The sequence below is a fragment of the Pinus tabuliformis genome, chromosome 3_2 (genome assembly GCF_031772625.1).
Source record: "Pinus tabuliformis cultivar Carrire ecotype Pingquan chromosome 3_2, CPIR1, whole genome shotgun sequence".
NCBI classification, from domain to species: Eukaryota; Viridiplantae; Streptophyta; class Pinopsida; order Pinales; family Pinaceae; genus Pinus; species Pinus tabuliformis.
This window is the reverse complement of record NC_142302.1, coordinates 1,141,685,064-1,141,711,555: the sequence shown is the minus strand read 5'-3', so window position 1 is coordinate 1,141,711,555 and position 26,492 is coordinate 1,141,685,064. Positions and strand designations below refer to the sequence as shown.

The window sequence follows — 26,492 nt, the reverse complement described above, 5'->3', positions numbered from 1 at the left end:
AAATGTTTGTAAACTCCGGCACATCTTGGTCTCGTCCCTGCTGCAGTGTGGTCCATTTGATGTATTTGTGATCCGGATCTTGGGAGGAGGCCCCTAAGATCTAAAAAATTGAAATCGATCTTGGGGGGAGATACCCCCAAGATTTGAAAACTTGAATTGCCATAAGAAAAAAAGAGGAGAATGCCCAATAAATAAAACCACAAAGAAACTTTTATTTAAAATAGTAATGAAAATAAACCATCTAGGGCAATGGTAGCTTATCTCTGAGAAGAGATGTGGCGGCTACATGCCTCTGAACTGTTCCGAACTGAGTTACAATGAGGCTCGAAGACCTATTTATTGTTGAGAAACAATGGAAAACCCTTCACATTCCAAAACCTAACCCTAGAAGATGAAACGCCAAATTGTGGGCCCCGTTTGGGTAAATTGGTACATCAATTTCCCGGGGTTGTAACTTTGGCATACGATCTCCGTTTGACGCGCACGATAGCTCGTTAGAAATATCTATCCGAGTACTACCACTTAGGGAGGCAACATCGGTCCATGGACCCATGTTGCCCCAGATTCCCAAAAAAAACGTCGTTTAGGGCCTCAAAACGACTCTGGAAGTTCAGGACCCGAAAAACTGCTAAAAATAGTAAATTGTGCTACAATTTAGGAAACTAAAAAAGCTAAAAGAGACAGCTGTGGGGGTCCAAATGGGATAGGTGGGTGGTCACCAACATCCACCTGGATCATGGGTATAGTATTATTCGTTCGTTCCTCCCCTTTATTGGAAAGGGAATCCTTTTGATGGATAAATATATATGATTCGATCTGGAAGGAGGTTGTAGACCTAATCAAATTGTCACGCATTTCCTTCTTACGGAAAATATGATGTCGAGCAATGTTTAACGAGGCAACTGACCAGGTCCATGTGGGAGGAAACTAACAACTTTCAGACCACAGTTGGTTATATGGCTCTTAGTCAAGATGAATATGTATATGAATGATGTAGACTCTCTCGAGGTTGAAGCCAAAAGGAGGATTGACTATAGGCATGCTTTCCCTACTTGCCTATGTGATGAGAGGGTTATTTCTGTAAAGAACCCATGAATCTGTCCAACCAAAGTCACGCAGGACGCCATTTAACCAGGCATATCAGTCCACCAACGTCAGGCAGGACTTGCGCCTAGTCTCAAGTGCAATAAATAATCCTTTTAACCAGGCATATCAGTCCACAAAAGGTAAACATGTCTCTAGTGGAATTTGGAATTTGAACGTGGTGGAAAATTGGTAACATTTCACTTTACCAACCAACCAAAACCCCATTCATTATTCTTACCTTTTTTTCCCAAAAAAATGAGAAAGTCTACAATACTCAAAGTTACAATATTCAAATTTACCCGCTTAGCCTCCGTTGATACAATTTGAAGTCCCCAACGTGCAACTACATTATTGTGTGCAAACAAAACCTGACCACTTGAACCTGAAAATTGTGTGCAAACAAAACCTGGCCACTTAAACCTGAAAATTGTGTGCAAACAAAACCTGACCGCCCAAACCTGAAATAACCCATTGGGACACAGACCTTCACTCTTGCCAAATCCCTTTGGGTTTTGAAATTCAAAGTTACCGGCTTAGCCTCTGTTGATACAATTTGAAGTCCCCAACGTGCAACTACATTATTGTGTGCAAACAAAACCTGACCACTTAAACCTGAAAATTGTGTGCAAACAAAACCTGACCACCTGAACCTGAAATAACCCATTGGGGTGCAGACTTTCACTCTTGCCAAATTCCTTTGGGTTTTAAAATGTTACCTATTTCTTTCTCTATGTCTGAGAATGACAAGCTGTTAACCAACCAGAAACAGTTTTAAGCAGTTCTTTAGATCATACTTCAATCCTAGCATACAGTTTCAACGGTCAACCTAGTGGTCAACCTAGTATCCGCAAAAAAGCAAATAACCCTTAAAACTATCATAGAGACTATGACAGTGATATCATGTACTTTCAAGTAGGTTGAAACAAGATGCTAACACTGAGGAGGCATCTTGATGTATCATGCTTCAGGCTTCTATAATATTTAGTAAAGAAATATTACATGCATTTTCCCAAACAACACAAAAAGACATATTTCGACATAGAAGAACTCCTTAACGGATTCCAGAATTAAAATACAGATTTATAATTTTCCAGAAAATTGAACTAGCCCATTAACCTACATGTTCGAAGTGGCCCTGCAAGCAATTGTCTGAAAAACCAATTTTCAAAGTCAATTATTTAAGGCAATCAAACTATGCTTTTTTTATGAAAAAAGAACTTAATAAGCATGCAATCGGATGCAGTTTAAGCAGTTTCAACATAAATAGTATTTGCTAAAAAGCAAATAACCCTTACTACTATAGCAGAGACTATAACAGAGGGAGGCATCTTGATGGATCATGCTTCATGCTTCCTTCTATATTGTTCAGTAATGAAATATTACATAAATTTTCCCAAACAACACAAAAATACATTTTGACATAAAAAATTCCTTAACGGATTTCAGAGTTAAAATACAGATTTATGTATTTCCAGGAAATTGAATAAAAATACAGGTTTATGTATTTCCACGAAATTGAATTAACCTGATTAACCTACATGTTCTTAGGGGCCTGTGATGCCGGATTTAAATCTAAGAAGTTTTAGAGAATTCTAGATTTTGTAGATTTTAAAAAAATACTAAACTATGTAAGAAGTCTAGAAACGATATGGAAAAAAAAATGAAAAAGAAAAAAAACTGTTTTATTTAGGAAAATAGTTATTATAGATTCTTAAAAAATGAATTTTTCTCAACTTCTTCCAAAATTCTAGGAGAGGAATTATCTCTTGAGAATTCTAGATCTCTCCTTCTCTAAGTCTCTAAGTCTCCAAGTATAAATAGGAGTGCAATGCATTTGTTGGGCCAAGAAAGAAGGGGCAAAGATCCCAAGCTCTTTAATGAGTAAAATTGTGAGTTCTAAATATTATATTATTTGTTTCAGTTGTTTTGTTTGCAGCTGTATCATTTGGTTTGTGTGTAGCTTCCATTGTGGCACTCTGCCATCACCCTGCAAGCAATTGTCTGGAAAACCAATTTCCAAATTCAATTATTTAAGCCAATCAAGCTATGCTTTTTGTATGAAACAAAAGCTTAATAAACATGCAATCTGAAGCAGTTTAAGCAGTTTTAGATCATATTAGTTTAAGAAGTTTTAGATCATACTTCAGACTAACGCAGTTTCAACCTACATTGTATCTGATAAAAAGCAATTGCAGAGACTATAAGAGTGGGGTCATGTACTTTCAAGAAAAAGGTACATAACCCTTACTACTATCGCAGAGATGACTATAAGAGTGGGGTCATGTACTTTCAAGACTTTCAAGTAGCATGAGACAAGTCTCTCATGCTACTAACATGTGTTAGGTTCTACCTCTTGTCTAGAGGCATCTTGATGTAGTAGGTTCTACCTCTTGTCTAAAGGCATCTTGATGTATCATGTTTCTATATTGTTTAGTAAAGAAATATCAGATCCATTTTCCCAAACAGCACAAAAAGACATATTTTGACATAAAAGAACTCCTTAATGGATTCCAGAATTAAAATACAGGTCTATGTATTTCCAGGAAATTGAATTAGCCTGATTAACCTAAATGTTTGAAGTGGCCCTCTGCAAGCAATTGTCTGGAAATGCAATTTTCAAATTCAATTATTTGACATAAAAGAACTCCTTAATGGATTCCAGAAATAAAATACAGATTTATGCATTTCCAGGAAATAGAATCAGCCTGATTAACCTACACTTTTGAAGTGGCCCTCTGCAAGCAAATGTCTGAAAAACCAATTTTTTCAAATTCAATTATTTAAAGCAATCAAACTATGTTTTTCTGATGAAACAAAAGCTTAATAAGCATGAAGTTATGGAGTTATGTTGGAGCCCTAAGCTTCCCCAGTTTAAAAAAACAAAAGCATGCTATATACATACCTGAGCAGTAGTTTTTCCATATTTTTCAGCGATCTCTTTAATAACAGGGTTATCAATAACACCATTTGAACCCTGTGCTTTAGGGGGGCCTCCAAGAGGAGACCATGCACTCACGTGAATGTTCACCTTGCTGCAATAATCTCTCAACTTTTGTTGTTGCCATAGTGGATGCATCTCCACCTGTTAAAGTCGTCTCCCCATGAAAAATCCAATTTTGAGAGCAAACAAAATCAAATATCACATGTTAACATTGCCAGCCGTGGGCTCAAAACACTAGAAATTTACCTGATTGACAGCAGGTGGAATCTTGGCATGGCTCAACAGATCCCCAATCTTCTTAGAAGAGAAGTTGCTCACGCCAATGGCTTTTGTGAGCCCCAGATGAACACATTGTTCCATTCCTTGCCATACAGACTCAAGATCTAAGGGTAAAAAGTCTTCCTCCTTGGGGATTGGAAAGGAGGCTTCCTTTCTCAACCTTACGGGCCAGTGGATAAGGTACAAATCCATATAATCCAGCTGCAAATTCCTGCATGCAGGTCACTTGATCAACAAAAAATAACACAGAAGATATAAAAACAATTAGCTTTTAAGAATGGGAGCAAGGTGAGTTATGATCACGTGGCAAATCTAGTGGTATTTTTTCCTAGAGATCATGTTCAATCCCCAAAAACATGCTGTCGTGTTAATGTGATCAATCGTGTGCTATCTGCTATCTTGCGATAAGCAAGATATCAAGACAAATGTCATTTTGGGTAATTTTGACAGAATAGATACCCTTAAGCCAACTTCTCTAACGAAAGGACAATTTATAAATAAATAAATACATAAATTCAAAAAGGGAACAAGATGCGCAGACTTTAAGCTCGTCCTCAATGCAGATACAGGATCATCGAAATCTCCACACCACAGTTTTGTGGTCACAAAAACCTCCTCCCGTGCCACTAAGCCCTTCAAAAAGGCATCCTTTAGAGCATCTCCCAAGGGACATTCTGACCTGTATATGCTAGCTGTGTCAAAGTGCCTGTAACCCACCTGCCAGTACAAATAATTTCAGTCTCCTTGCTAAATTGCATATCTATAGCTGTAGTTTGATTATAATATCCAATTAGCATTGATCCATCCATCCAAACCAGGGCCTGATCTGATATTCACAGTAAGTTTCGTTAAAAATTTAACTGCCATGAATCCTTCTAAACTGGGACATTAGGAAGCTCGAGTTTTACTTATATAGTTTAAATTTGGTTATAATATTTTGTTACCATATATACATTTTGACTAATATGCACGGTTGGAAAGCTGGATTTTGCATAATATGCTGCAATTGGATCATAGTATCAAATTAACACAAACCCATCTTAAACTTGAGTTTGATACGCAGACCAAGATTGCAAATTCAGTTTGATATGCAGAGCAAGATTGCAATACTTTAATGGGTTAGATGACCTTCACTTCCACCTCATCTTTATATTTCCCTGGACTGGTTGTAAAATGGATGACCTTCACCTCCACCTCATCTTTATATTTTCCTGGACTGGTTGTAAAATGCACCTTACTTCTCGGTACAGTAATAACTAAGAATAATAAAAACAGAATTTACCTCTATTGCCGTAGCCACTGCTGTCTTAATGTCCTCGGTGTTTTGATTCATGTCAGCTGTTCCAAGACCGACCAATGGTATTTTGGTGCCTGTGTTGAGCTCTAGAACTCTGCCTACCCTCCCCATTTTAGCAGACTCTGGCAAAAGGTTTTCTGCAAACTGATCAAAATCAGTAATTTGCACATATGAATATGCAGTTTAAGAAGCAAGAATTGTGTCTGAAACATTGTGAAGGTGGAATTCAAATCATACAGCCTTACCTTGGAAAATTTTGAAGCAGCGACCAGTGACGATCAGAGCATCCAACAAGCAAAATGGCTTGGATTCTTCTCTTGGAAAAAGCTGGTAGAGACTAATATGTAGCCAGAATCACAGTAGGAAGGACTGTGACGACATTGCGATGAGATATTCCCAACAGGTCTTCCAATAAATTCCAACCACGTTTGTTTCTTTGCGGGACAATTGGCAGAGGTGGCAGGGACAAGTTCACATGATTTCGATATTTGAATGAATGAACTTATAACATCTGGTGTTCAAAGGGATTTAGATTCCCAATAAGATATTACAATTTAAAGTTTCTTTTTAAACAGCCTTTTGTCATAAATCTTGATTAAGAAATTTGTAGTTTTATGAATCTTTGTTTTCCCAAATAATTTGTTTTATTTGAAAAAAACATTGTTTAAAATGGTGAGAAAAAAAATAATTGTAAATCAACTTTTTTTTTTATAAAAATTAATAGGATTTAAGATGATCATATCAACTATGGTATGATTTACTAAAAGATTTATATTTTTAGGGTAAAAAATAAAAAGGTTAAAACATAATAAAATAATAAAATTATTTTGAGAAATATATGAAAACGCATGATTGTGAACCCTGCTATATGAAAAATGAGAAATATATTTCTCATTTTTCATGTAGGAGGGTATATTTCTCATTTTTCATGTAGCAGGGTTCGCAATCACATTTTTTCATATATTTTTCATTTTTCATGTAGCAGGGTCCATTGAAAGTATGCGAGATGGTACTCCTTGGATGAAAAATCAAATTCTACATCCAACGAGTGTTTCCGCTTGAAATTTGAGTAAAACCATAGGGAGATAAGTTGAAAATACGAGTTGAAAAAATAGTTTTTGTTTTTTTCCTTCTAAAATTTGATGATATAATCTACCCTTATTTTATTATTTCCACTATTATTTTATAATTTTCTTAGGAGGTTCATTTTAGACCTCAAAATTCCCCTAATGAAACTCTTTACCTCAAGATCATTTTCAAATTGATTACCAATGTCCTCATAGCCACACATTCCATGATGAAGTGTCATTCGGTTTCTATCACTCTTGCTTTAAGAGGATACAAGTGCTTGCTTCCCACTTTTCCTTGGGAGTTGTCTATCTACCTGTTTCTCACTTACGATGGTGAGATTGAGTCTTCAACTATGCTATTAAAATTTTAGCCAATAGAGATACTCAAATAATTCTTCTCGTCATGCTAATAAAATAGGTTTAAATTTTTGACATAGTGAGATGGGTTGAAATTGTGTGATACTAATGTTATCTCAATTTGGAAAAAGTTTGAATGGTGAAATACATATATATATATATTGTATGAGATTATCATATTAACTTAATCATATTAAGTATTTTTTAATTCATTGGTATTGTTGTTTTTAAGTTGATATTAAGTATTTTTATTTAATTGGTTAGGTTATATATATATATATATATATATAAATAAAGTATTTTGGTGCGAAAAATATTTATTAGGTTGTAATTAAATAATTTTGTGAGGTTTTTAAATTTATAAAAACTGGAAAGAAAAAAAAAATTGTAGTTTATTTGTTAGATGTTTTGGAAGTTTTTTGTTGTTGTCTAATTTGCTTAGAATCTAGTAATATTTGTTGGAATTATAAGTTTGAGTTGTGAACTCTTTATAATCTAAGTGCTCAAGTGGTTTTTCAGCTTGTTGAATCTATATTGCAATCAAAAACTCAGTTTAAACAACGCTAATCAAGATTTGACAAAAAAAATTGTTAGATTCTAACCAAAAACTCGAAAAAGTTTAATAGCTAAACAACGCCAAAATAATAATTATATTTTGTCATTGAGAAATATAATTATTAGGTCATGTTAATTGCATTATATTTCTAAATAGTAATTTCTTAAAATATAGATTAATGTGATAAATACATTAACAAAAAAATTATTTATTATTAAATATTTATATTTATTATATTAAAATGATTATATATATCTATCTATCTATCTATATATATATATATATATATATATATATATATATAGGGTAGTGATGTTGTAAAAGTTGTAATCTGGGCCTGGAGTATGCCCTAAAATTGTTTATGCTTGGCTAAGAGCTCGTCTTCCTCAGAAGTAAGGAAACAAGGTAACAGCCCAAGACCTAGAAGCATCTGGCAGGAGTGAAAGGCTGCTCCCTTACGGAAAACTAGCGGGTTATCCAGGCAGCATGGCTTTCCTTGATAACAGTGATGCGTCAACCAACATTCGTGGATAATAGCCAGAGATGGCTATCCTCACTGTTGGTTTGACCACTGAGTTTGATAGGTTTTTCCACCATTTGAAAAAAAAAAAAAATTGTAATGTATTATGTAATGTAAGGTTAAGTTGATTCGAACAGATTATTCAAAATAAAATTAAAATTAAAAAATAATAATTATATATAAGTTTGAGTTATTTATTTGATAGGTTTAGAAGCCCATGGTATTATATAGGTCATGGTATTTGTTATGATAAAGTCTATTTAAAGACTTAAAAAAATTTGTTAGGGAATATAAGAACACCAATTCCAATTCATCTTAATTTTAGACTTCATTCCTCTTATCAATTGGTAGATCCAAATTTAAAATAAATATAGATTGGTCATCACTTTTTTTACTAATTATATAATCTCTTAGATACATTAATAAATAAAAAATTATTTATTATTAAATATTTATACTTATTATTATTAAAATATATATATATATATATATATATAATCTCTGACTTTCTTACATATTTATTTATAAAGATCAATTTTCATATTTTCTATATAAATTATTTATGCTTTTTGGACAATCTATACTCTTTGGACAACCCATCACCAACATTGATAATAGTGTTTTTTTTTTCATTTTTTTTCTTAATTTGTCACTATTCTATCATCCTAGGGCGGTCAATCTAAAACTCTCTAATGTTTGTAGATACTAGAATTATTTATGCTCTTTGGACAACCCACCCCTCTCATCATCCTAGGACGAGCAATGTAAAGCTCTCTAATGTTTGTAGATACTATAATTATTTATGCTCTTTGGACAACTTACCCCTCTCTTACCAACATTGATTGGAGTGTTTTTTTCTTCATTTTATTTTGCTAATTTGTCACTATCATATTATCTTAAAGCAATATAAAACTCTATAATATTTGGAGGTACTAGAATTATTTATGCTCTTTGGACAACCCACTAGTGAAATTAATAAGGGTTTCGCTTTTTCATTTTATTTTTTTAATTTGTCACTAGTCTATCATCCTATATCAATGTAACATTGTCCAATATTTGGATGTATTTTAATTGAATATATTAGACCCTACCTCCTATAAGTGTTGCATTTAAAAAGAATGATTATTATGTAATAAAGGGTGAATTTAGAAGGAATGATTATTATGTAATAAAGGGTGAATTTAGAAGGAATGATTATTATATAATAAAGGGTGAGACAATTTTCTCCCACATTTATAATAGATTGCTCACATTAGTATAGCTAGGCAAATATATGTTTTTAAACTTATCATTTCTTTTAAAATTCCATCATTTATATTGAAAAATCCATTATTTGTCCATGTTATATATGGATTCACATTTTTATCATCCATTCCTAATCATTACAATGAATCACATCTATGATAATATCAAAATTTCATCTCATAATGTAAAGAACTATATGTCTTCCAATAATATCATTATTAGAAAATATTATTAAATTAATTATTATGTTGTGATAATATCATAATTGGAAAATACAAAAAGAATTCAGCATTATGTCCACCATCACATATATAATAATTTTTGCACATAAATATGTATAATAATTTGTGCATATAAATATGGATTTTGAAAAACATCCATCTATAAAATATTAAAAATCAATTTTTATGATATAAAGAGTATCGTATTACCATTGCTTCAAAATATAGTTAATTTATTTTCATAATTTTAACTAATTAAAAGTCTTCCTGGTGAGATTTAACTAAGGGTATGATGTTAATCTACTTCAAAACCATGATTAATTAGAGATCTTATTGGCTTCAAGAGTATGATTTTTTCCAAAAAAGAAAATGTCAACCTTTTCTATTAATAAAAAAAGATTACATGGTCAACTTCAAAGCAATACTTTTCATGAAAGGAGAGCAGGTATTTATATAAGGTCTTAAATTGTACGAGCTATTGCAAAAAAAAACCATCAACATCAGCTATATACAAAAAAGGACATGTTAGAGTCAGTATTTGCATATTGTCATCAGTGATCAAAACTCCTCTTTCATATCATATTATTGTCCCATGTTGAAATTTTTATCATTCCACCGAGGTCCTCATGCAAAAATTTACTCATTGATGGTAGCTTAAGTCAAAATCCCACTCTCCCTCAAAAAATCAATATTTGTTGGCCCACCTTCCTGTGTACATTCATTAGAAAAGCTCATTTCATCATGTCTTAGGTCAGTCAAGTCTACATGAAGTCTGGTTATTCAAGATCCCATTAGTTCACTAGGTTTCATTCCTCCAAGGTCCAATAAAACACCATTCACTGCATAAAGCCAATAAAAGCATGGGAGTGAAAGAAATAATATCCCTTTTCCATTCAAAGAGGATTCGCAAACATGTAACTAGGGTTGCCCGAGCTCTAATTTTCATTCCAAAGTATGAGTTTTGTTTCAAGATTGTAATTTTATTTCAAAAAGGGAGATGTAATGTTTTTTATTTATTTATGTAATTCTATGTCCATTATATGTAATAAGTTACTATTCCTAAGTTGTTCATTCAAACTCTATGTGCCAACTTCATCCAAGCAAAGTTCAAGAGTAAATATTGCCAAAACTCCAACATCATTCACCTGCAAAGGAAAAAGTCAGAAAGGAAATTAGCAAAGATGTCAAAAAGGTGAAATAAAACATTAGAAAGTGGATTTTAAAGTTAAAATATCAAATTCACTCAGCTATAAAGGACTTCTTAGCTTCAAACTCAAATTCATTTGCTTCCTACCATTGATTGAGAAAACCCCAAGAGACCCTTTTCACAATTGTGGGCGAAAATTGGCAGAACAAAGCAAGTGCTGCGCGTTCTCTTTTGGCACTACGCGTTCTCTTCATGCTCTGTGAGTTTACTTGGCACTGTGTGTTTCCTTAAGGCATTGCGCGTTCCCTGAAGGCGTTGCACGCTTGCTTGAGGCATTGCGCACTCCCCATTGGCATTGTGCGTTTGTCCAGAAAAGGCTACAGTCACCTCCTCAGCTCCCCCAAATGGAATTTGACCTCCAAACAAGTAAGTAACAACTAAGGATAACGTGTTTCTTCCTCCATAAGTCACTTTCAAAGTGTTTTAAAAGTTTAATTGAAGATTTGGTGTTCATCCTATATCTAAACCCTAGATCTCCCCCAAAACTACCCTTGCACTATTAATTCCTTTTATACACTCCCCTACACCTTTATTTCCTTTCCCTAAACCTTTTATCCCAAATTCCCTTTAAACCTTTGTCCCAAAACCCTAAGTCCTAGGTGCACAACTACCTAGGCTCCCAAAACCCCTACATTGAAAACAATTTCCCCCATCTCAAAAGCTATCATACTAGTACCCTATATCCTCCTCCATTACATATATCCCTTCACCCATCTCCTTCATATTTACCCTTCCCCATTTCCTATTCCCAAAAAACTACATTCCCACTACCTTATACCTCGCTAGGTTTGATATTAAACACCATGGCAGATAAGGAATACAAACCACACAGTGAGGAAGAGGAAACAAATAGAGAAGAGACAAACATCAAGAAAACACACAAAGGAGACAAGATACATATATTTGAGCCCACAGATCTCAAGGAACTCTTGGCATCTCCGATGGCTGTGACATCCTTCAAATGGCTAGGCTGTTATGATTTCTGTGAGCAAGTACAAGCAGCCCAACACCATCTTGAGTTGACTAGGCTCTTTGTATCTAAACACTAAGACAACCAAGTCACTCTAGCAGGTGTCACTTTTACTTTATCTACTACCATTATATCAACTGCCACCGGAATCCCAGATGTTGGGGAGAAATGGTTTAAACAAGGTGATTTGGAGGGACATTATTATGAGCCTTACATGAAACCAAGGTACCAAAGTGAAAGAAGGGGTTATTTTCCTTTTTCACACCTCCTTGATAGATATGCCCCAATGATGAAGATTATAATGAAATTTTTTTCATGTGAAGGTAGATTTTCTAGGTTCTATTCCTACCACATCCGACTTTTAATGCATTTCACTAGGGTAAAAATGCTCAATATACCCTACTATCTTTTCCGAAGTGTTGAGAAGATTGCCTACATTGCCCAAAAAAGGGAGTATAAATATTAAATGAAGATTCTCTTTCATCATTCCCTCATTAAAATCATGGTCCTTTATCATCTCAAGGAACTCAACATTGCATGGAGAACCTTCATAGCTAATCCCATATTCACGCATTCATCTACTCAAAATGTTCAAAGTATCCCTTCATCATCTCATCCTTCCACCTCCATTCCTCCATCTCAGCCCATAGATCATTCATCCTCATCTGATCAGTCAACCTCACCATCACCTCCATCATCACCATTTCATGAGCATATTCATTCACCTAACAAAGATGAAATCAGGGAGAAAGAGCACATTGAACAAGTTGAGGTCATCAAGCCTAAAGGGGTTGATTTGGGAGCTTTGACACACACTTATCAGAGAGGCCATAGGCAGGTGTTTGCCCCACATATTGTGGGAGGTGCCTTGCCTTCCTCATCAACAAAGCAGGTACAGAAGGGCAAGGAAAAGATGACAGAGGCAGAGATTAGACATGAGGAGGAGGACCTCCATGAGACATAGCAAGATTTTGCCTTAGTTGACCTAAGTGAGAATGATGATAGTGAGAGCACAAGAATTTTCACTAAAGAAAAGGATGCACTCATCAGGGAGCTCCAGATCAACTTGCAAAGGGAAAAATACGTCATCTCATATTATGAGCAAGAAAACAAGCAATTTGAGGCCAAACATGAGGTCATGGAGATTCAGCTCATCAAGGCAAAGAAGGAGGCTGAAAAGGCCAAGGCTTTACTTGATGAAGCATATGGAGAATATGGTGATCAGCTAGAGAAACAAGTGCCAAGAAGAAGGCCAAGGACCAGAAGCCTAAAAAGAGCATTAGAGCTAGAAAAACAGAAAGATACTGAACTAGCTAATGAGCTCACCCTAAATGAACAATTTGTCAAAATGATCAATGAGAATCGAGAGCATTGGCTTGATAGGGTAAATAATCATCTTGAAAATCTCCTAGATAGGGCCAAAAGAGATAATAGCATTCAGAGAAGGATGGCAAAGTATTATTTCCAAAGAAACCAAATAGCAAGGGCAAAGCTCAAGGCTGCTAAGGAAAAAATTGAAGCCCTAACTCACCAAGAAGAGAAGAAAAAGCTTGATATACTTGCAGAGGCTTCACTCCATGCCTAGCCACACCAAACATCAGCTCCTTGACCAATTTTGTAGACTCTTGCCTCATTTTTTGTAATATTGCCTTTTCTGTGTTTTTTGAGGCAATTTCATATCAATTGCATGGTCAAATGCGTAGCGCCCTAGGCGCTGCGCTCCTTTTTGGGACACTTTTTAGAGGAATGGAAGGCACCAATGGATTCAGAAGGACCAAGACATCTAGTAAAACCATGTTTCCAGCCCTTGAATGCAAAAATGGTAGGTGAAAAAGGCAAAAAACTACCAAGAAATCATGTTTCTACATTCTTTTTGGACCAGGCACTGCGCGTTTGACTAGTCTTGGGGTAATGGAGTTTTGGGAGGTCAAATCAATCCCATTTTGAAAAAAAAAAGCAAGTTTTGGAAACTAGACAGTCTAAGCTTTCCAATGAACTATCATGGGCTCAATTTGGACCCCTGGAAGGTAGGAAAACGTGGGTCTGAAGATGGCGTTGCGCGTTTGACAGTTGGCCTAATTTTTCAATGTTATTCTCCAAAGTTGATTTTTACCATGATATCAACCATGGCATGATTTACTATTTCAGGGTAAAAAGTAAAAAGATTAAAAGATAATAAAATAATAAAAGTAATTTGAGAAATATACGAAAACACGTGATTGTGAACCCTGCTACATGAACAATAAGAAATATATTTCTCATTTTTCATGTAGCAGGGTTCACAATCACATTTTTTCATATATTTCTCATTTTTCATGTACCAGGGTCCATCGAAAGTATGTGAGATGGGTACTCCTTGGATGAAGAAATCAAATTCTACATCCAACTAGTGTTTTCCCTTGAAATTTGAGTAAACCCATAGGGAGATAATTTGAAAATACAAGTTGAAAAAATAGTTTTTGTTTTTTTCCCTCTAAAATTTGATGATGTAATCTAACATTATTTTATTATTTCCACTATTATTTTATAATTTTCTTAAGAGGCTCATTTTAGACCTCAAAATTCCCCTAATGAAACTTTCTACCTCAAGATCATTTTCAAATTGATTACTAATGTCCTCACAGCCGCACATTCCATAATGAAGTGTCATTCGGTTTCTATCACTCTTGCTCTAAGAGGATACAAGTGCTTGATTCCCACTTTTCCTTGGTTGTTGTCTATCTACCTGTTCTTTCTTACGATGGTGAGATCGGGTCTTCAACTATGCTATTAAAATTTTAGCCAATAGAGATACTCAAATAATTCTTCTGGTCATGCTAATAAGATAGGTTGAAATTTTTTACATATTGAAAAGGTTGAAATGTTTGACCGAGTGAGATGGGTTGAAATTTTTTGATACTAATGTTATCTCAATTTGGAAGAAGTTTGAATGGTGAAATACACACACACACACACACACACACACATATGAGATTATCATATTAACTCAATCATATTAGTTATTTTTTAATTCATTGGTATTGTTGTTTTTAAGTTGATATTAAGTATTTTTATTTAATTGGTTAGGTTATATATATATATATATATATATATATATATATATATATATATAATTAAAGTATTTTGGTGTGAAGAAATATTTATTATGTTGTAATTAAACAATTTTGTGAGGTTTTTTAAATTTATAAAACTGGAAAGAAAAAAAAATTGTAGTTTATTTGTTAGATGTTTTGGAAGTTTTTTGTTGTTGTCTAATTTGCTTATAATCTAGTAATATTTGTTGGAATTATAAGTTTGAGTTGTGAACTCTTTATAATCTAAGTGACCTATGGTTTTTCAGCTTGTTGAATCTATATTGCAATCAAAAACTCAGTTTAAACAACACTAATCAATATTTGACAAAAAAAATTGTTAGATTCTAACCAAAAACTCGAAAAAGTTTAATAGCTAAACAACGCCAAAATAATAATTATGTTTTGTCATTGGAAAATATAATATTAGGTGATGTTAATTGAATTTATATTTCTAAATAGTAATTTCTTAATATATAGATTAATGTGATAAGTACATTAACAAAAAAATATTTATTATTAAATATTTATATTTATTATACTAAAATCAATATATATATATATATATATATATATATATATATATGGGGTAGTGATGTTGTAAAAGTTGTAATGTGGGCCTGGAGTATGCCCTAAAACTGTTTCTGATTGGCTAAGAGCTCGTCTTCCTCGGAAGTAAGGAAACAGGTTAACGGCCCAAGACCTAGAGGCATCTAGCAAGAGTGAAAGCCTGCTCCCTTACGGACCACTAGCGGGTTATCCAGGTGGCACGGTTTTCCTTGATAATAGCGATGCGTCAACCAACATTCGCGGATAATAGCCAGAGATGGCTATCCTCACTGTTGGTTTGACCATTGAGTTTGATAGGTTTTTCCACGTTTTGAAAAAAAAAAAAAAAAAAATTGTAATGTATTATGTAATGTAATGTTAAGTTGATTCGAACAAATTATTCAAAATAAAACTAAAATTAAAAAATAATAATTATATATAAGTTTGAGTTATTTATTTGATAGGTTTAGAAGCCCATGATATTATATAGGTCACGGTATTTGTTATGATAAAGTCTATTTAAAGACTTAAAAAATTTTGTTAGGGAATATAAGAACACCAATTTCAATTCATCTTAGTTTTAGACTTCATTCCTCTTATCAATTGGTAGATCCAAATTTAAAATAAATATAGATTGGTCATCACTTTTTTTACTAATTATATAATCTCATAGATACATTAATAAATAAAAAATTATTTATTATTAAATATTTATACTTATTATTATTATTAAAATAGTATTATTATATATATATATATATATAATCTCTTTTTCCAATGATTGTGACTTTCTTACATATTTATTTATAAAGATCAATTTTCATATTTTCTATATAAATTATTTATGCTTTTTGGACAATCTATACTCTTTGGACAACCTCATCACTAACATTGATAATAGCGTTTTTTTTTTTTTTTTTTTGATTTTTTTTGTTAATTTGTCACTATTCTATCATCCTAGGGCGGTCAATCTAAAACTCTCTAATGTTTGTAGATACTAGAATTATTTATGCTCTTTGGACAACCCACCCCTCTCATCATCCTAGGGCGAGCAATGTAAAGCTCTCTAATGTTTGTAGATACTATAATTATTTATGCTCTTTGGACAACCTACCCCTCTCTTACCAACATTGATTGGAGTGTTTTTTTCTTCATTTTATTTTGCTAAATTGTCACTATCATATTATCTTAAAGCAATATAAAACTCTCTAATATTTGGAGGTACTAGAATTATTTGTGGTCTTTGGACAACCCACTATTGAAATTAATAAGGGTTTTGCTTTTTCATTTTATTTTTTTAATTTGTCACTAGTCTATCATCCTATATCAATGTAACATTGTCCAATATTTGGATGTATTTTAATTGAATATATTAGACTCTTCCTCCTATAAGAGTTGCATTTAAAAAGAATGATTATTATGTAATAAAGGGTGAATTTAGAAGGAATGATTTTTTTTTTTGTAAGCTTGATAGATCTCTTTGTATTAACTATTTTCAAAAGTAATTTACAACCAAATACTTCAGGTAAACACCTCGGCCCCTGAGAGGACAAAAGAGGGCAGTGCTAAGCGAGAAGTAAGAAGAAGAACAGATTTACAAGAGCAGAACAAAGGATTCTACCCAATGTGGGTAGAATCTACTATTCGACATTTTTTTCCTTTCTTTTTCCCAACTTTGATCCATCCAAGATGACTTTGCTGAGCTGGCACGATTTGCAAATTGAGCTGGGCTGATGAAGAGGTCTCCTTGTCTGAATCCGAGGGAGAGGACTCAAGAGTTCTTTTCTGAGAGTTTGGAGGGACAGAAGATTCCTGAGGACCAGGCGAGGGTGGATCCTGTGCCGGCTTTGCCTCCATGCCTTCCGCATTCTCTTCCTCTTCATCTGAGTTGGTATCAAGATCATCCATGGGGGGAGGATCATGAGGTTTCCAGCTTTTGGATTTCAGCTTAGGATTGGCTTTCTTCTTTTGGGCAGGAATCGAGGGACAACAGCTCTGAAGGTGCCCTGTGAGATGGCAATTTCGGCAGCGAAAGGCTATGTTCTCGTAATCCAGGGTCTGGGTCCAATGGAAGTCTCCAATTTTGAGATTAATTTGATCAGGAAGACCTTTGCTCATGTCTATTTCCGCACAGATTCTGGCAAAGGTGTAAATGCCCTTTTCTCCTCTGGAGGTGTCTATGGCTAGAAAGTGGCCTAGAGTAATGTCGATTCCTTCGAATACAACAAAGTGTCAGAGATGCGTAGGGAGATTAGGAAGTCTAACCCAGATGGGGAGCTTGGTGATGGTTGCTGTAGAGGGGTCAAAATCTGGGAACCAAGGGGTGAGGAATAAACCTGCTGAGCCCCAAAACCATGGGCCTTCAGTTAATTCTTTTTGGTAGTCCTCACTGAAAACAAACACTACAATGAATAAACCCTTTGAGCAGAGAAAAACTTTGCAATTGTTGGTCTAGTTGGAGTGTATCCATTGGTAGAGATCTGCAGTGCGTGGCCATAGCCCATTAAATCTGCAAATGATGCCAAACTCTGCATAATTTTGGAATTGTTCATCCAACAATGGATGAATTATTCCAATGGAGGGGGATTCCTCTAGTTTATCCACCAGAAAAGGTCTGGGAGCCTGAGTTGGTGGAGTTGATTTTTGGGGCAACTTAGCATGGACAACATCTTTGTATGAGAAAGCCGCAGCTGAAGATGACTGTCCAACAGCTCCCCTCTCAGACGAAGGGAAAAAAAGATGGAGGCATTTCTCTTAATGTTGTAAAAAGAAAGGGGATAAAGATCCTCAAGTTGTTTACCTTCATGGAGGAGTCGTTGGGCTGCAAAGGGAATCCCCAGCCTAGAATCCAGGATTTTCTTGAGGTCCTACACCAGATCCAAAGAGCATACCTGTTGAAGAAGAGTTTTGCCTGAAAGGAGCACAATTTGAATCTGGAAATAGGCAGAGTGATTTGACATCTGCTTTCCTCTGCAAATCTTAGATGAGAGGAAGTTGGTGCTTTGGAGGGCCACCTTTCCCTGAACTTGCCTCAGGGGCCTGAGAGAGGAGGTGGGGGTCCAATGGGCATTGAGTTTGTCATTTCTTTCCGCCTGAAAGATCTCCCAGATGCTCCGTTCAGGCAACTCCAGGAAGCAGAAAGAATTCTGGCAATGAAATATAGAGTAACGACTGCTCTAGGGAGGCAGAAGAGGTTCTAGAGGGAATGAGCAGCCTTCCAGAGCGTAAAATTTCTGCCGTATGAATCCCTTGAGGCTAGGGTTTTGCTGACAGGCGAACTCTTGTAATGCTGCTAACGCAGTCGCAGCACATCTTGCATCGGAAAAATCAACAAAACATAACACAAGAGGATCTCCACCAGGACGTCGAGCCTCCTTTTATACCAGTCGAACATCTTTGAAACCAATGAATGGACGGAAAATGCGTGCAGCTTCCCTGTGAGAGCAACCAGCAGGAAGACCCTCAACAAAGAGGTTATTTGACGCGCCAGATGGAAGATGCTCATCAGGCATTTTCAAAGGTTCTCTAAATCCCTGGGGCTCTGACCTTTGATAGCCCAAACCTAGGCTCCCAGGATCAGCACTTCTAATGCCAGTCCTCTGACCCATTACAACAGGGTTAGGAAGGGACGAACCTCATAGTCCTCCATAACCTCCGCTGCCTCTCAACCTTGTCCCAAAGGAGCCTCCCAAACCACCAATATCACCAGATGTTAACCCCCCACCAGAATATGAGAGCCCATTTCGAACGTGAGAATCCAGAGATCCAAGGGCGTTGGATTCCCATAGAAATGATCGACCCGCCGCATCAAGAAAATAACCAGAAATATCACGACCTCCAAAAAACCCTACTGGCGAGAGATCACCACGAGCGCGCACGGTCGGAACTGGAAACCCTAGTGAGCGGCCATCTCTCCAGGAAGCATCCGCCATTGTTCTCCGCTCTGTTCGTCCCTCAATTTTCAGACTCCCTTTTTTAGAAGGAATGATTATTATATAATAAAGGGTGAGACAATTTTCTCCCACATTTATAATAGATTGCTCAGATTAGTATAGATGGCAAATATACGTTTTTAAACTTATCATTTCTTTTAAAATTCCATCATTTATATTGAAAAATCCATTATTTGTCCATGTTATATATGGATTTCACATTTTTATCATCCATCCATAATCATTACAGTGAATCACATATATGATAATATCAAAATTTCATCTCATAATGTAAAGAACTATATATCTTCCGATAATATCATTATTAGAAAATATTATAAAATTAATTATTATGTTGTGATAATATCATAATTGGAAAATACAAAAAGAATTCAGCATTATGTCCACCATCACATATATAATAATTTTTGCACATAAATATGTATAATAATTTGTTCATATAAATATGGATTTTGAAAAACATCCATCTATAAAATATTAAAAATCAATTTTTATGATATAAAGAGTATCGTATTACCATTGCTTCAAAATATAGTTAATTTATTTTCATAATTTTAACTAATTAAAAGTCTTCCTTGTGAGATTTAACTAAGGGTATGATGTTAATCTACTTCAAAACCATGATTAATTAGAGATCTTATTGGCTTCAAGAGTATGATTTTTTCCAAAAAAGAAAATGTCAACCTTTTCTATTAATAAAAAAAGATTACATGGTCAACTTCAAAGCAATACTTTTCATGAAAGGAGAGCAGGTATTTATATAAGGTCTTAAATTGTACGGGCTATTGCAAAAAAAAACCATCAACATCAACTATATACAAAAAAGGACATGTTAGAGTCAGTATTTGCATATTGTCAGTGATCAAAACTCCTCTTTCATATCATATTAGTGTCCCATGTTGAAATTTTTATCATTCCACCTAGGTCCTCATGCAAAAATTTACTCATTGATGGTAGCTTAAGTCAAAATCCCACTCTCCCTCAAAAAATCAATATTTGTTGGCCCACCTTCTTGTGTACATTCATTATAAAAGCTCATTTCACCATGTCTTAGGTCAGTCAAGTCTACATGAAGTCTGGTTATTTAAGATCCCATTAGCTCACTAGGTTTCATTCCTCCAAGGTCCAATAAAACACCATTCACTGCATAAAGCCAGCAAAAGCATGAGAGTGAAAGAAATAATATCCCTTTTCCATTCAAAGGGGATTCACAAACATGTAACTAGGGTTGCCCGAGCTCTAATTTTCATTCCAAAGTATGAGTTTTCTTTCAAGATTGTAATTTTATTTCAAAAAGAGAGATGTAATATTTTTTTTTTATTTATGTAATTCTATGTCCATTATCTGTAATAAGTTACTATTCCTAAGTTGTTCACTCAAACTCTATGTGCCAACTTCATCCAAGCAAAATTCAAGAGTAAATATTGCCAAAACTCCAACATCATCCACCTGCAAAGGAAAAAGTCAGAAAGGAAATTAGCAAAGATGTCAAAAAGGTGAAATAAAACATTAGAAAGTGGATTTTAAAGTTAAAATATCAAATTCACTCAGCTATAAAGGACTTCTTAGCTTCAAACTCAAATTCATTTGCTGCCTACCATTGATTGAGAAAACCCCAAAAGACCCTTTTCACAATTCTGGGCGAAAATTGGCAGAACAAAGCAAGTGTTACGTGTTCTCTTTTGGCACTGTGTGTTCTCTTCATGCTCTGTACGTTTACTTGGAACTGTGTGTTTCCTTAAGGAATTGTGTGTTCCCTGAAGGCGTTGCACGCTTGCTTGAGGCGTTGCGCACTCCCCATTGGTGTTGTGCGTTTGTCCAGAAAAGGCTACAGTCACCTCCTCAACTCCCCCAAAGGGAATTTGACCTCCAAACAAGTAAGTAACAACTAAGGATAACGTGTTTCTTCCTCCATAAGTCACTTTCAAATTGTTTTAAAATTTTAATTGAAGATTTGGTGTTCATCCGATGTCTAAACCCTAGATCTCCCACAAAACTACCCTTGCACTATCAATTCCTTTTATACACTCCCCTACACCTTTATTCCCTTTCCCTAAACCTTTTATCCCAAATACCCTTTAAACCTTTGTCCCAAAACCCTAAGTTCTAGGTGCACACCTACCTAGGCTCCCAAAACCCCTACATTGCAAACAATTTCCCCCATCTCAAAAGCTATCATACTAGTACCCTATATCCTCCTCCATTACATATATCCCTTCACCCATCTCCTTCATATTTACCCTTCCCCATTTCCCATTCCCAAAAAACTACATTCCCACTACCTTATACCTCCCTAGGTTTGATATTAAACACCATGGCAGATAAGGAATACAAACCACACAGTGAGGAAGAGGAAACAAATAGAGAAGAGACAGACGTCAAGAAAACACACAAAGGAGACAAGATACATAGATTTGAGCCCATAGATCTCAAGCAACTCTTGGCATCTCCTATGGCTGTGACATCCTTCAAATGGCTAGGTTGTTATGATTTCTGTGAGCAAGTTCAGGCAGTCCAACACCATCCTGAGTTGACTAGGCTCTTTGTATCTAAACTCTAAGACAACCAAGTCACTCTAGCAGGTGTCACTTTTACTTTATCTACTGCCATTATATCAACTGCCACCGGAATCCCAGATGTTTGGGAGAAATGGTTTAAACAAGGTGATTTGGAGGGACATTATTATGAGCCTTACATGAAACCAAGTTACCAAAGTGAAAGAAGGGGTTATTTTCCTTTTTCACACCTCCTTGATAGATATGCCCCAATGATGAAGATTATCATGAAATGTTTTTCATGTGAAGGTAGATTTTCTAGGCTCTATTCCTATCACATCCGACTTTTAATGCATTTCACTAGGGTAAAAATGCTCAATATACCCTACTATATTTTCCGGAGTGTTGAGAAGATGGCCTACATTGCCCAAAAAGGGAGTATAAATATTAAATGAAGATTCTCTTTCATCATTCCCTCATTAGAATCATGGTCCTTTATCATCTCAAGGAACTCAACATTGCATGGAGAACCTTCATAGCTAATCCCATATTCACGCATTCATCTACTCAAAATGTTCAAAATATCCCTTCAGCATCTCATCCTTCCACCTCCATTCGTCCATATCAGCCCATAGATCATTCATCCTCATCTGATCAGTCAACCTCACCATCACCTCCATCATCACCATTTCATGAGCATGTTCATTCACCTAACAAAGATGAAATCAGGGAGAAAGAACACATTGAACAAGTTGAGGTCATCAAGCCTAAAAGGGTTGATTTGGGCACTTTTACACACACTTATTAGAGAGGCCATAGGCAGGTGTTTTCCCCACATATTGTGGGAGGTGCCTTGCCTTCTTTATCAGCAAAACAGGTACAGAAGGGCAAGGAAAAGATGACAGAGGCAGAGATTAGACATGAGGAGGAGGACCTCCATGAGACATAGCAAGATTTTGCCTTAGTTGACCTAAGTGAGAATGATGATACTGAGAGCACACGAATTTTCACTAAAGAAAAGGATGCACTCATCAGGGAGCTCCAGATCAACTAGCAAAGGGAAAAATACATCATCTCATATTATGAACAAGAAAACAAGCAGTTTGAGGCCAAACATGAGGTCATGGAGATTCAGCTCATCAAGGCAAAGAGGGAGGCTGAAAAGGCCAAGGCTTTACTTGATGAAGCATATGGAGAATATGGTGATCAGCTAGAGAAACAAGTGCCAAGAAGAAGGCCAAGGACCAGAAGCCTGAAAAGAGCATTAGAGCTAGAAAAACAGAAAGAGGCTAAACTAGCTAATGAGCTCACCCTAAATGAACAATTTTCCAAAATGATCAATGAGAATCGAGAGCATTGGCTTGAGAGGGTAAACAATCATCTTGAAAATCTCCTAGACAAGGCCAAAAGAGATAATAACATTCAGAGAAGGATGGCAAAGTATTATTTCCAAAGGAACCAAATAGCAAGGGCAAATCTCAAGGCCGCTAAGGAAAAAATTGAAGCTCTAACTCACCAAGAAGAGAAGAAAAAGCTTGATATACTTGCAGAGGCTTCACTCCATGCCTAGCCACACCAAACATCAGCTCCTTGACCAATTTTGTAGAATCTTGGCTCATTTTTTTGTAATACTGCCTTTTCTGTGTTTTTTGAGGCAATTTCATATCAGTTGCATGGTCAAATGCATAGCGCCCTAGGTGCTGCGCACTTTTTTGGGACACTTTTTAGAGGAATGGAAGGCACCAATGGATTCAGAAGGACCAAGACATCTAGTAAAACCATGTTTCCAGCCCTTGAATGCAAAAATGGTAGGTGAAAAAGGAAAAAAAACTACCAAAAATCATGTTTCTACCTTCTTTTTGGACCAGGCACTGCGCGTTTGACTGGTCTTGGGGGAATGGAGTTTTGTGTGGGTAAATCAATCCCATTTTGAAAACTAAAACAAGTTTTGGAAACTAGTCAGGCTAAGCTTTCCAATGAACTATCATGGGCTCAATTTGGATCACTGGAAGGTAGGAAAAAGTGGGTCTGAAGATGGCGTTGCGCGTTTGACAGTTGGCCTAATTTTTCACTGTTATTCTCCAAATTTGATTTTTACCATGATATCAACCATGGCATGATTTACTATTTTAGGGTAAAAGAGTAAAAAGATTAAAAGATAATAAAATAATAAAAGTAATTTGAGAAATATATGAAAACACGTGATTGTGAACCTTGCTACATGCAAAATAAGAAATATATTTCTCATTTTTCATGTAGCAGGGTTCGCAATCACATTTTTTCATATATTTCTCATTTTTCATGTACCAGGGTCTATCGAAAGTATGTGAGATGGGTACTCCTTGGATGAAGAAATCAAATTCTACATCCAACTAGTGTTTCCACTTGAAATTTTAGTAAACCCATAGGGAGATAAGTTGAAAATACGAGTTGAAAAAATAGTTTTTGTTTTTTTCCCTCTAAAATTTGATGATGTAATCTAACATTATTTTATTATTTCCACTATTATTTTATAATTTTCTTAAGAGGCTCATTTTAGACCTCAAAATTCCCCTAATGAAACTTTCTACCTCAAGATCATTTTCAAATTGATTACCAATGTCCTCACAGCCGCACATTCCATAATGAAGTGTCATTCGGTTTTCTATCACTCTTGCTCTAAGAGGATACAAGTGCTTGCTTCCCACTTTTCCTTGGGAGTTGTCTATCTACCTGTTTCTTACTTACGATGGTGAGATCGGGTCTTCAACTATGCTATTAAAATTTTAGCCAATAGAGATACTCAAATAATTCTTCTGGTCATGCTACTAAGATAGGTTGAAATTTTTGACATAGTAAAAAGGTTGAAATGTTTGACTGAGTGAGATGGGTTGAAATTTTTTGATACTAATGTTATCTCAATTTGGAAGACGTTTGAATGGTGAAATACATATATATATATATATATATATATATATATATATATATATATATATATATATATGAGATTATCATATTAACTGGATCATATTAAGTATTTTTTAATTCATTGGTATTGTTGTTTTTAAGTTGATATTAAGTATTTTTATTTAACTCATATATATATATATATATATATAATCGGATAATTAGCAGAACTAGGCAAGGAAGGGGAGCTATGGCGGGGGCGACAGAACTCTGCACAGGTCTCCATGGTTCGCTTCTTGGTGGTTGCTTTCTAGAGAAAGGAGCAGCGATGACGGGGTCAGGGTTCGATCAGCGGGCGTCCAGATCCAAGACCGTCCGCGTTGTCTTCTGTGGCAGCAATCCGGGCAAAGAGTTGAACTATCAAGCCGCAGCTGTTGAGCTTGGACTCGAACTGGGGCTTCGATCTCCACCCACGGCCGCTCAGGCTATTGCAGCTATCCTTCACGCAAAGCTGCCCAGTATTCAGGGCAGCCGCAGCAAGTACAGTTCGAGGCCCTCTTGCCTTCACAGAAGATCTGCACGTGCCATTAGGGTCTCAGCCGGTCAGATAACTGCGTGCTTTTGCCACGAACCAGAGCAGTCGATCTCATCATTTGCATGGTCTCCATATGGATCTGGGGCAAACAACTGTTCTCCGAAATGCAGTCATAGCCTCAGATCTGACAACGATTGGCCAGATCCGGTCATCCAGCAGGCAGAACAACCCATGCTCTGTCCAGATCCAGAGATCTGTACTCATCTTGGCATGGGGTCAAGGCGTGTATCTGACTCCTTTCAGATTCAAATTTCTCAGCCTTCAGGCAGAACCATCATGCAATGGGTTATCCCTACAGATCTGGTGCAGGAACTCAAACTGAATCTAGAGCGCAGATTGGGGATTCCATCAAGCCTTCTGCGACTTCTCTCTCAAGGTAAACAACTTGAAGACCCTCTTCCTCTCTCTGCTTACAGCATTTCCAGGAACAGCTTGGTGGTAGCGACCCTTCGTTTGAGAGGAGGTGCAGTGGGACAAACATCCTCTACCCAGCCTTTCTCATACAAAGATGCAGTTCACTCTGAGAACCCCAAACCTCCGGAAGCCCCTAAATCTAAGGTCTTCTTGGTTGACAAGATCGAAGAAGTTCCCTTTGTTGAACTCATACATGAAGATCTGGCTTCCCATCTGCAAGATTTTGCAGAAAGATCCATCATTTGCAGATTTAATGGATTGTGGCCGCGTTCTCAGGATCTCTATGCATGGATCCATGCAAACTGGACTCATCACTGTAAGATCTTTTTCTGTTCGAAAGGCTATTTCATTGTTCTATTTGATAACAGTAAGCATTATGAAAAGGCCTTAGCAGAGGGCCCTTGGTTCATGGGAAATGCAGGGCTATTCTTGACTCCTTGATTCCCAGATTTCGATCCAGCTACTACAGTCATTACCAAGACTCCGGTATGGATTCAGCTTCCAAAATTACCTACCCACCTATGGAGTACTCGTGTCTTCAGAGCTATAGGAGACACCTTGGTCAGCTTCCTCAGTGGAGATTTCTGGCGGGAAGCCAAAGGTCTCTACTCATATGCAAGAATATGCGCGGAGTTAGACCTGAGCAAAGGTCTTCCAGAACAAATCAACCTCAAGATAAGCGACTTTGTCTGGACCCAGACACTGGACTACGAGAATACTGCTTTTCGGTGCCGCCATTGCCACCAATCTGGGCATTTGCAGAATACATACCCATCTCGC

At 36.0% G+C, this 26,492-nt stretch overlaps 1 protein-coding gene and 1 pseudogene across 1 annotated transcript in view; both read right to left on the bottom strand.

The window, feature by feature from the left end:
* The window catches only part of LOC149184755 (NADPH-dependent aldo-keto reductase, chloroplastic-like), a 147,416-nt gene extending 141,351 nt beyond the window's left edge, over window positions 1-6,065 (bottom strand). The window contains exons 1-5 of the mRNA XM_089417688.1: window positions 5,849-6,065; window positions 5,589-5,740; window positions 4,848-5,023; window positions 4,274-4,517; window positions 3,989-4,168 (exon numbers count right to left, since the gene is read on the bottom strand). Of these exons, the coding sequence (XP_089273814.1) occupies window positions 3,989-4,168; window positions 4,274-4,517; window positions 4,848-5,023; window positions 5,589-5,714 (726 nt within the window). The 5' untranslated portion in view covers window positions 5,715-5,740; window positions 5,849-6,065. The remainder of the gene's footprint in view (window positions 1-3,988; window positions 4,169-4,273; window positions 4,518-4,847; window positions 5,024-5,588; window positions 5,741-5,848) is intronic.
* A 12,480-nt stretch (window positions 6,066-18,545) lies between these two features.
* On the bottom strand, window positions 18,546-19,301 carry LOC149184754 (RNA-binding protein 2-like; annotated as a pseudogene).
* Window positions 19,302-26,492: the final 7,191 nt, after the last annotated feature.